The sequence below is a fragment of the Alosa sapidissima genome, chromosome 4 (assembly GCF_018492685.1).
Source record: "Alosa sapidissima isolate fAloSap1 chromosome 4, fAloSap1.pri, whole genome shotgun sequence".
NCBI lineage: Eukaryota > Metazoa > Chordata > Actinopteri > Clupeiformes > Clupeidae > Alosa > Alosa sapidissima.
The window spans coordinates 14,033,659-14,045,120 of NC_055960.1; the positions used below are offsets into that span (position 1 = coordinate 14,033,659).

The following is an 11,462-nucleotide window of genomic DNA, read 5'->3' on the forward strand; positions in this document are numbered from 1 at the left end:
AACAAACTATGAGAGTTTTATGAAGTGCTGGCAAAAACATCTGAAATGACCACTTTCACTCACCTGATGAGAACTTGTGAATTTGTATGAACATTTGAACGAGTGAATAAAAAATATAAATAATTATCCCAGAAAGTCCCAGAAATATGACTTGAATAGAAGTTAGTTAGTTATTAACAATTTATTGATAAACTTCTATAATACTTTGAGCACTGGTGCAGTCAGCATAGGCTTCTTGCATTGTTTGCAGGTAGGCCTACAATTCATTCCGTTTTCGATGGCAAACGCAAAACAGCACCAAAACAACAATCAGTGGACAAAAAGAGTATTACATGTGTACTGTTAAGACTCGCCATAGAGAATGAATGGGGGGAATTACGGAGGTTATATATAGTTTGACGATGTCGTACTCTCATGCGGGCCAGATGCTATATACCACAGACGTGTTTTTTTTTTTTTTTTTTTTGGGGGGGGGGGGGGGGATCCAAAATGAGGTGGCATGATTGAAAGAGAAATGAGATGTGTATTTCTGTATCACTGTATCTGCAAAAAACGTTTTCCTGTCATATTGGCCTACAAGTACATCCTCTGCTCACCTGAATGCAGCTGTTTCAACTCCATGTCTCATAACTTGGCTCTCACTGAGGTGAGAAGGCTAATTTTAACTGACCTGAGAACTCTGGCTACCCTGAGAAATTTGATTGTGGTGTCTTGTAGTTGGAATGGTTGTTGGCTTTTGTCCAGAGAAACAATAGTCAGCTTGTCCGTCTCATCTCCTAACCAATTTTCAACCACCATAAAATAGCCATAGGCCTACACGGTGATATAGACACTCAGACAGTACACAACACCTGACCTAGCAGCATCTCATAGGGTAGAGTGGGGGAAAACATAGTGCATACAAATAAAAACAACATTTTATTTCATCTAGTGATTAGTTTGTGAAATATAGGAGGGGGGGGGGGGGGGGGGGCGTTTTACCCCAAGGGGCGTTTTCCCCCACTCTACCCTACCTGTTTATAGACCCAAACAACTTGATGAAATTATATGTTACTAACACTCAACATTGTTAATATGAGTTGCATTCACCTTTATTTTGGATTGGTGCCATAATATGTTGATTGATTAGAAAATTATTTATTTTATTTAAACAATTACTCAAAATCAAGATGAATGTACAAAACCACAGCAGGCAACATGAGACCTACAACACATTTGGAATCCTGTAATATGAATCAGACAAGACAACACACACATGTTGGACCAGAAGGTTATTCGGACAATTCAAGGTTATTCGGAACAGCAACATATTAGAAAATCAGTGAGACAGGGTAACATATTTTTTTTTTTATATAGATCCTCAGAAACACCCTATACTTTTATTATATTAATAAACAGGATTAGATTATATATTCCCTTGTGCCAAAATCCAAGGTAAAAACACATTCAGAAGCCCCTACCCAAATTAACTTAAAAAAGCACGCTAACCATCAATCTGCCAACCAATGGTCACAAACACAAGACAAATGGCCCGTCTAACAGCAGTATACAATATGCAGCATGTCATTGGGGTTATCAAGTGGGCACCCTCATTCACCGATCTTTCGTTAAGTTAGGCCCACACGACACCTCATGAAGTATATACCTCTGTGATCTGCATTGGTCCACACGACACCTCAGTATATACCTCTGTGATCTGCATTGGTATCTTCTTTAAGCAACATTTTCTGTCTCCATGCATGCAGGGCTGGTTGATGCACATTAAACATGTTTAAGTTGGAAATCTTTAGCCTACCTCCTCTACTCAAGAGCACATTAATCTTCATTTCTGAAAACAAGCTAAACTTGTTTAAAACAAGACCTATCAGAAAATCTATCTTAGTGTTAGAAAACTGTATGAGTGGACATGATTTATTAGTGAGTGAGCTTACAGCATTCCAAAAACTGAAGAAGATTCTTGTAAAGAAATCTTGTAATATGACTGAAGTTGTTTGTATTCATGTGGATCTTGTCTGACATGTTGCCTGCTATTTCAATGCATTTGGTTGTAGATGCAGTAAAGTTTAAGATTTACATTTAAGATAACATTTACCCCCCTCTTGTGGCAGTAAAGCTAGCTAGAGAGAGAACAAAAAGAGATCCTTCAGCTGTGTCCCAGGAAGCACTGGCAAAACACTGCTATCTGTTGGTCCTTTCTGGTATTACTATGAACGTCCCCAGTATATTACGTCACTGTACGTGTGAATGAATGAAGCGTCATCCTTTTGCTGCTGCCGTGGACCAGGCTTCCTTTAGCGTTGCGCGGCCTATTTCTCGCTAAAGTAATCTGGTTCTAAACGCGAAACGAGTACATAGGAACCGTCCGCATATTCGGTTGCGTGCATAAAGCTGTACCAATGTTCCGTAAAACATTCAGTTTATTCGTGCCCACGTATTTTCTGCTCATTTGTGGACTATATCGTGCAGAGGCAGCCACCGGTTTGGTCAATGATGAGGTGAAACGCACAGTGGACTTGAGTACGCATCTTGCTAAGATATCTACCGAGATTATTTTGTCAAATGAAGGAGACACTGCTGTCAGCAGCTTTGTTGTGGCCCTTGAGCCCGAACTAGCTCCACATCTGGCATATATTGGCGTATCGGTAAGTAGTCTCAGTTTGAACGATCCAACTACGTGAAGCTAGCAAACACCAGACGGCTGAGTTAGCTTTACAAAGCATTCATCTTATTAGCCAACGCTGTTAGCTGACATTAGCCAGGAGGTAACCACAACAGTAATGAGTAAAGCAATCCAATCTAAGATGCTCAATTACTTGAAAGGCATCTAGTTGTCCATTTCGATAAACCATTTAGCACATTGAGGACAAAGCTGCAAACAAGCATGTGTAAGTCAAACAGACATGTCTTCACTCTAGCTTGAAAGTTAGCTTGTTAACTAGCTATCGACAAGGCACGAAGCCCATGCAGATCGATTTGCACTCAAATTGAATGGTCAACTATGAACTTGAATGTGATGTCTGTTGTTTTACTTGTAGACGATAAAGACGATTAATTAACCAACACATGCGGGTTCAAAGTAATAACATTGAATTGTGTTTGGAAATGATATCGTGGTGCTACCGGTAAATGAGTTAACTATCAGTGAGCTAATCACTTAGCACTATTTCGAACAGTATTTTACTAAGCTGCTTGTTAGCCATCAGGTTATTGAATGAATTGAGATTCAATGTGACGTATAACGTGCTACTTCAGCTTAATTTATGGTATAGTAGTGCAGGTAGATAGGTACAATTAGCTTGCTATGGAACAAAATGCACTGTAGTGAAGCCCTATCCTGCGCAGGGCATTTCCGCGCACTTCTCTGTCAGTGAATGTGTGACACGTAAGCGTACAGCGCACTCACTTCCGCGTTTGACCCTTTTGTTTGTCCTATCACACTACCCAGAGCTTAAGGTGTTGACACTTCTTGGCTCGTTTGTCTAGATACAAATTGTTTGTTAAAATTGCAAATACCTAAATGAGAAAAAATGATTAAGCATGCATCTGTCTAAGCTAAATCAGACCATATCTCTTCACGTTTCTCTTTGGTTTAGGCAGTTTACCTGTCTTTCAGAACAGTCAGTTACTCCTGCAGCTCTCTGTACTCCTCAGGGGCATTAATTTGGTTGGTGTTCATCAGTAAGTGATTAATACATATTTACTTGTTTCTGTTCAGGTCAAAGGAGATGAGGAGGATGATGGAAGTCTTGAGTTTTCAGAGACTGCCCTGCCTGGTCAGAGGTGAGTACTACCAGCTCTATAGTAACACATGAGCTAGATAGATAGATAGATAGATAGATAGATAGATAGATAGATAGATAGATAGATACTTTATTGATCCCCAGGGGAAATTCAAGGTCTCAGCAGCATACATACAACACAAACACATTCTTTAACAGCAGAAGAGTAATTAAAGTATATAATATAAAAACACAACTAAGCAGTAAGGACAGTAGAAGATATGCTAAATATACTAAAATACAAATTATACTAACACTTAATACAATATAAAAAAATATACTAAAATACAAATAATAAAGTTACAAATTATACTAACACTTAATCTAAATCAATTCTAAAAACAGTATCCACATAGTGGTGATTAATAAATCAGAGGCGCTTGCAATGACTGAGGCAGGGACTGAGCCTGTGATTCTCTGTGCATAGTAAGGTATGGTAAGGTGCTCTAAGGTGCTCTGTGTGAATGAGTGTCATGGTGGTAGTGCAATGGTGATAGTGCAAATGAGTAAGTCAACAGTGCAACAATGCAGAAATAAAGTAAAGTAAAGTCTATATATCTATATATTTAACTATTTAAGAAAATATATAAGTGTGGCCACAGTTCGGCTGTGGCATGGAGGGGGGGGGGGGGGGGGTTATGCATATGTGCTAATGTGCTAATATAGCACGCAAACAGTGAGGCATAAAGACAGTGGTACAAGTGGCTAGTGGACAGACAGTACCAAACATGGAGAGGATGAAGAGGCAGACAGACTATGCAGTTGAGACAGCTAATGTAGTTGAGATGGTTTTGTTTGAGTTGCAAAGATGAAATAACTTTAGGCAACATGCACATTTGTAAATATGTGCTGCCTACAAAATTCTAAATCTATCATTGATTTTGCGGCATCTGTTGATTTAAGTCTAACCTATTTTCTTGTATATCATTGCAGTGGCAAGTTCTTTAAGGTGGACTTGCCCTCCTCGCTGGCATCAGGCGCTAAACTGCGTGTGAAGGTGGAGACAATGCTCAGCCACGTGCTGCGCCCCTTCCCCACCCAGATCACCCAGGCGGAGCGTCAGCTGGTGGTGTTCCAGGGCAACCACTACCTGTACTCGCCCTACCCCACCCGTTCCCAGAGCAGCCGCGTCAGGCTGGCCTCGAAGACTGTGGAGAGCTACACCAAACTGGGTAACCCCAGCAAGACGGATGAGGTCATTGAGTATGGGCCATTCCGTGATGTTGCTCCTTTCAGCCAGGTGAGCCTCTCGTGACATGATCAGGTAATCTGTACTGAAGCCACTGCATGTTAAACATATTGAATTAAAGCAGAGATTCATATGGAAACGGGGCATAGAAATGAATTCCAGCAGCATCTTTTCTGTAAAACCTGACCGTATTCTTATGAAGTGTTTCATATTGAAATATTGTGCTATGCAGAAACTTTTGTCTCTGCTCAGCCGGTTCTGTTTTTGATGTGGTTTGTGTAGCGTAGTTGTCATGAAACTTGGTGTAGCATGGGGCAAGGAAGACATTAAACTTTGGAGCGGGTCCATTCATTGTTCATTGTTTTGCTGAACTTGCAAGAGTAGTCTGCTGCGAGTGTGCCCTTTTAAATCGTATTTGTTTTTATTTCAGGACACCATGAAGATCCACTATGAGAACAACACCCCTTTCCTGACCATCAGCAGCATCACCCGCACCATCGAGGTTTCCCACTGGGGAAACATCGCTGTGGAGGAGACCATTGACCTGAGGCACACTGGCGCTTATCTGAAGGGACCCTTCTCCCGCTATGACTACCAGAGGCAGTCTGACAGTGGAATCTCCTCTGTCAAGTCTTTCAAGGTGAGTCACATTGACCCATCCAGATTTTTCTAGATGTTTTGGCAGATGGGCCAAAACATTGGTTAGTGTATTTTGCATTATATCCTATCTAATGTTTCGTTCTACCCTTATATCAAAGTTGAACTAAGGTTTTTGAGATGTTCTGTTAAGTGCTTCCATATTTAGTGGATCTCTCTGTTGTTCCACAGACCATCCTCCCGGCTTCAGCTCAGGACGTGTACTACCGCGATGAGATCGGCAACATCTCCACCTCACACCTCCAGGTTCTGGAAGATTCTGTGGAGGTTGAGGTGAGGCCCCGCTTTCCTCTCTTCGGAGGCTGGAAGACTCACTACATGATCGGCTACAACCTGCCCAGCTACGAGTACCTCTATACTTTGGGTTGGTAACTCTGTTCAGTTTCCTTGTTATTGACACATTTTGATGTCCTTGCTTGTTGAGATATCTAAATGCAATTGTGTCACTTTTGACTAACAGGTGACCAGTATGCTCTGAAGATGCGTCTTGTGGATCATGTCTATGATGACCAGGTGATCGATCTTCTGACTGTGAAGCTCATTCTTCCAGAGGGGGCAAGGTGAGTGCATGTCATATGACAAAATGAGAAACGCAAAGCATATCGTAATTTCTAAAAATGTTTTATGTGCAGTTATTTAAAATTACTTTTTGGAGGTCATTCTTGTTTTATGGATGTTAAAAAAAAAATGTTATTTTTCGCTATAGAAATGTCCACATGGACACACCTTACCCTGTGAACCGGGACTCTGACCAGCTGCACTACACCTACCTGGACACCTTTGGCCGGCCCGTGCTGGTGGCCACCAAGAGCAACCTGGTGGAGCAGCACATCCAGGACATGGTGGTAAGCTGTGGATACTGGATCTCCTATACTCTCATATTGGGGGAATGTTTACTCGTACAAAATCCTGTTGCAATTCATAACTTGATATACTTAATTTACCTATTCAAATCATTGGGAAAGCAGTGTTGAATCTAAAAGATCACGGATCGAGCTTCCCATCCTGGCAGGTTTAGTCTTTAGTTTTTATCTGGCTGACATTTTTCCATTTTGAACGATATATCAGCCATTGATTGTCTGCATTGATCCTGCCATATTTGTGCAATCCAGTTGAGCAGGTTGCTTGGGTTCACAAAAGGACTGGAAAGGTGGGGGTTAAGGTACATAAGACTGCAGGAGTCAATCAATGAAGTGGCACTGGTGGCATACCATAATACTAATATTCCACTAGTCATGAAGTCACAGTTGACACAAGCCATTTTAATCACAAAGCAAGACCTCACCGGCCAACAAACTGGATTTGTGGTCCTATATTGTGTGTCAGTCACTGTGTGAATGCTCAGCCTGTGGTGCTCTCTCCTCAGGTGCATTACAACTTCAACAAGATCCTCATGCTGCAGGAGCCTCTGCTGGTGGTCGGAGCCTTCTACATCCTCTTCTTCACAGTCATCATCTACGTGCGCTTGGACTTCTCCATCACCAAGGTACCTGATTGAAACAGTTTTCTTAACCATTATGAAACACAAGACATACCAACCAATTCCACATGGCTATCATTTAAAAACGTAACAATTGTCATTAAAGGAACCGTATGTAAGAAATGTATTTCAATTAATCATAAAATGCCCCTGATATGTCACTAGACATTAAGAAATCATGTTCATTTCAAATACTTACATCACTGACAACAGGAGTCCGGCCAGGATATTGTCATTTAAAAAGTGAAGTTGCAGCCCTCAACTGATGTTGTTGTTGTGTTTTGGCCTGACCCTCCACCTATCTACTAATCACAAAGTCAGTAGTGTTTCGGCATCTGGGTTGGCAACCTCGAGTCAGGGAGGAGGGGGAGGGGATACACCGCTCTACAGTAATTTGTAATTAAAAGTGATTGCAGTACCAGTTTTGGCCACAATCTTACATATGGTTCCTTTAAATAGGTACTTTATATCATTGTACGTCATGCATTGTTTTAGTATAGGCTCCCACTTAGAATGTAGTTTTCTTTGGTGTAAATTGTGTTTAGGGTATGTGGTGAATAATATTTGATTTCAATGAAATGTGTATTTTGGGTACTGTGTGAGAGGGTTTTTTTTGTGTGTGTGTGTGTGTGTGTGAGAATGTGACTATGTAATTTTCTCTCTTCCCTTCCCCATGGTGCACTCCAGGACCCTGCTGCAGAGGTGCGCATGAAGGTGGCCTCCATCACCGAGCAGGTGCTGACCCTGGTGAACAAGCGCCTGGGCCTGTACCGCCACATGGACGAGGTGGTGAACCGCTACAAGCAGACCCGGGACACCGGCGCACTCAACAGCGGCCGAAAGACCCTGGAGGCTGACCACCGCACCCTCACCAATGACATTAACTCCCTGCAGGCCAGGCTCAAGGCAGAGGGCTCCGACCTGGCTGAGAAGGTATGGTCATATTTTATCTCACTTGTGTGTGTGTGTGTGTGTGTGTGTGTATCTGTTTGTTTGTGTACTGTATAGTAGGACAACAGTGGACAAAGATAAAGCTGGACAACTAGATTTATTGTCTTGCACTGCATACTGACCTGTTGAAAAGTTATGTGCAGTATTATGTGACATCACCGTATCTTACCAGAATGGCTTTGGGCTCCGTGGAGAGAATTTGAAGAGTTCTTATGCAAAACCCTCTAAATCTGTCTGACCACTTTTCTTTTAAATGCACATTTTTTTTATCAGGCTCCTACAATTTTTTGCCTACAAATCGATATTTCAGACCAGGAAGAAAGTGGTATTTAGCGGGTTGTGTGGAGAGCATTCACTCACCATCTCCTTTTTGACGGAGGTATAGCATTAAGAGCAGGGGTCTCAAACTCAAATGAGCTTGGGGCCACTTCTGCCAACGTCATCTGATTGGAGGGCCGCGTCAGTGTTAAAGAATAATACAAAAAAGAATGGCTATTTCCTAAAATGCAATTTTTTTTTTGTTTTTTTTCAAATACTGTATTTTCAAATACAAAACTGCAAACAGAAAGTGCCAGTCTTTTGATCTATTTTTAGATACCTGTGCTATAAAATAATGATACAATAAATATAAATACAAATTATGAAAAGAAACAAAGCATAAAAACAGGTATGCGTGTGTTTCACACCAAATAAAAATATTTTCCTCTCATAACTTATTTAAACCTGGCATATCAAAATTTCAAAAGGCCATGGCTTGAAAGTGGTCAGAGAGTCCTACTGTAAATGTAAAAATCTTTGAGTATAAACAAATGTTTATGAAGGGGGTACATTTACCCATCTAATTTGCCACTGGATGGTAAGCACCTCAAATTATGCACCTTTCAGTAAATACTGGATGTTGAACATATTTGAGCAGGTTTACTTTCTTTTTGTCATATTACCCAAATAACAAACAAATGCACGTCTTCATGTTTCTCGCGTGTAGGCTAATACACTGTATTTCCTGAAAACTGTGTGCAGCGATTTTGGCCTTGAATCAAGCTCAGGGTGTCTAGCAACTAGTGGAGGAGAGTACAAATGAGATGTCACAGTACTTGGATCTATCGTCTATTTTAATCGGTGTCGTTGTTTGTCGCAATTAAAAATACCCTCAAGGGCAGAATTACATTATTATTTTGAAATAGGCCGCGGTCCGGAATTGGGCCGGCCGGGAGTTTGAGACCGGTTTTGCATCTGAACTTTATTTATGTAGGTAAATTCCTGGTGATGGCCACTGGAGGTCAGTGAAATTACATGGATCATCAGGGATGTTACTTTTTTGTTTCATTTGTTGCATTGCGTTGCTCTTGCAGTTTAAAATTCTGAACCAGATGTTGACTTTTGTTCAGTCGCTCCCATTCACTGGCCATTAGGGAATATATGGTTTACTTCATGTCCACATCATCACATTATTAATATGTTTTTAGTTTTTTAGTTTTAGAACTTCTCAAATATTCCTACAATCGCTTTTGTGAGTTATCAGAATTGACTTGTATAAGGTCATCCTTGGTCATCTGATAAAAACTGTCTTTATTACTTGTTGATAACTTAAAGAGGGTGCTGGCTGGCATATGCTCCTGTATTGCTAGGGTGCAAAATTAATGTCACATTTCCCTTTTGTTGATTGTAAAGAAAGGCATTGTGATGAGCAATGTTTTTTATTCGGTCACAAAAAAAGGCTGTGCTGTTGAAGAGGCCATTGAAGCCCATTTCCGATGTCCCTAAAAAAACGGGCACACAAATACAATTGCTAATCCAGCATGAACGTGAATTTCTTTTAAATTGAGTAAACAACTGCATTCAAAACCTTCGTTTACAAGATTGCTTCACAAACTATTTGGTTAGAGTTTAACGCACCAATTTAAGTTTAATTTCACTGCTAGTTACGCCCCTGCTGGTCTAAAGTCGTAAGCTGTTGAGTGGCTGCCCTGCCCACAAGCGCCCCTAAACCTAAATTTAGGGGAGCAGACACAAAGCATAACAGAAAAGGCCTGACGGCCGTCACACAATTAGCCTTTTCCAGACCCACTCTCAATTGAGAAGGGTCTGGTGTCAATGAGGCTATATGCCTTTTGGACTATGACCTGGTTAAAAAATGTTTAATAGCTTCAGGCTCAGAAATGTTCTTTGCTTTAAGCCCAGAACCCTGCCTATAAGCTCCTCCCTTTACCCATTGCCACTCCTTGTATGTGCAGGTGGGTGAGGTGCAGAAGCTGGACGGCCAGGTGAAGGATCTGGTGTGCCGCTCGTGCCAGGAGGCGGAGCGCCTGGTGGCGGGCAAGGTGAAGAAGGAGGCCTACATTGAGAACGAGAAGGGCCTAGCCAGCAAGCGGCAAGACCTGGTGTCCCGCATCGACAGCCTCCTGGATGCTCTGTAAATCATGCCCAACACACACACACACACACACACACGTGGCCAGAAACATGCTAGCCCACAGCTGCTTCGTTACAGTGACCATCACACCCCTGCCCTCCTCTCTTCCACATGCTCTTTGGCACATCTGAATGCGTCTCCGTTGGACTTTATAGGCTTTTTCCTGTTCAGTCGACCAAAAGCACAGCTTTCATTGGTTCTGTGGGGGCAGACGTCACACGCTGTGTTGGGATGTGAATGTGCTTGTGTGAAGGTATATGTCAGTGTGCTATGATATGGTTACTATGTCTTTTGTTCAAATTGAGGAACCAGTCAGGTTTCCGGGTTGCTGGTTGTTTCTCTGTTCACTGAATGTTGGTAAGACTTTATGCTGTGAGAATCTGCGGGTGTTGAAAAACCCACTGCACACTACTGGTGCCCCTGTAACCTGACTTTGTGTCAAAGGTTAGAGTAACTTCAAAGCACTGATCAATATGGCAATTATTCTAACCAACAGTTTCAGTTTTAACGTCCCCATTTTTTTTTCTTTGCTTCTACAGATGGATTTCATGTGTATTTTTTTATGATTTCACTCTTTTTGTAAATTACGTGCTTTTCATTCATACCAAGAGATTAGTGAATGCGTGAGATTTGGATTTGCATGTGGAGAGGCAATGGGATTCTGGAACAGTTGTCTGTAAAATTCCAGTGGCTGAAGATACAATTTTGCAATAAAAACAAATCTGTTTGAACTTATTTCTTCAAGTGGTTTGTGTGCGACCTGTTTCATATTGTGTTGATTAAAAGAATTACTGGTTTACACGCACAAATACTGGCAACTGTTTATATCTCCAAGTATGGGGGAAATCACCTCAAGAGGGTGCTCATGATCCACTGCCAATATTCAAACCAGCCATAAAACAATCAATGCTTTGAGACACCACTGAAGTGCTGCGCTTTGATATTATAGAGGGCTAATGGTGGTTTTCACTCCTACAAAATTAAACTTAAAAC

The 11,462-nt window shown here is 41.4% G+C and overlaps 1 protein-coding gene across 1 annotated transcript; it reads left to right on the forward strand.

The window, feature by feature from the left end:
* Positions 1 to 2,245: 2,245 nt before the first annotated feature.
* rpn1 (ribophorin I) lies at positions 2,246 to 11,204 on the forward strand. Its single transcript, XM_042090112.1, has 10 exons — positions 2,246 to 2,642; positions 3,716 to 3,780; positions 4,713 to 5,019; positions 5,399 to 5,608; positions 5,797 to 5,989; positions 6,086 to 6,185; positions 6,332 to 6,470; positions 6,992 to 7,111; positions 7,793 to 8,038; positions 10,291 to 11,204. Exons 1-10 carry the CDS (start codon positions 2,397 to 2,399, stop codon positions 10,471 to 10,473), a joined length of 1,809 nt encoding a protein of 602 aa, XP_041946046.1. The 5' UTR covers positions 2,246 to 2,396; the 3' UTR covers positions 10,474 to 11,204.
* Positions 11,205 to 11,462: the final 258 nt, after the last annotated feature.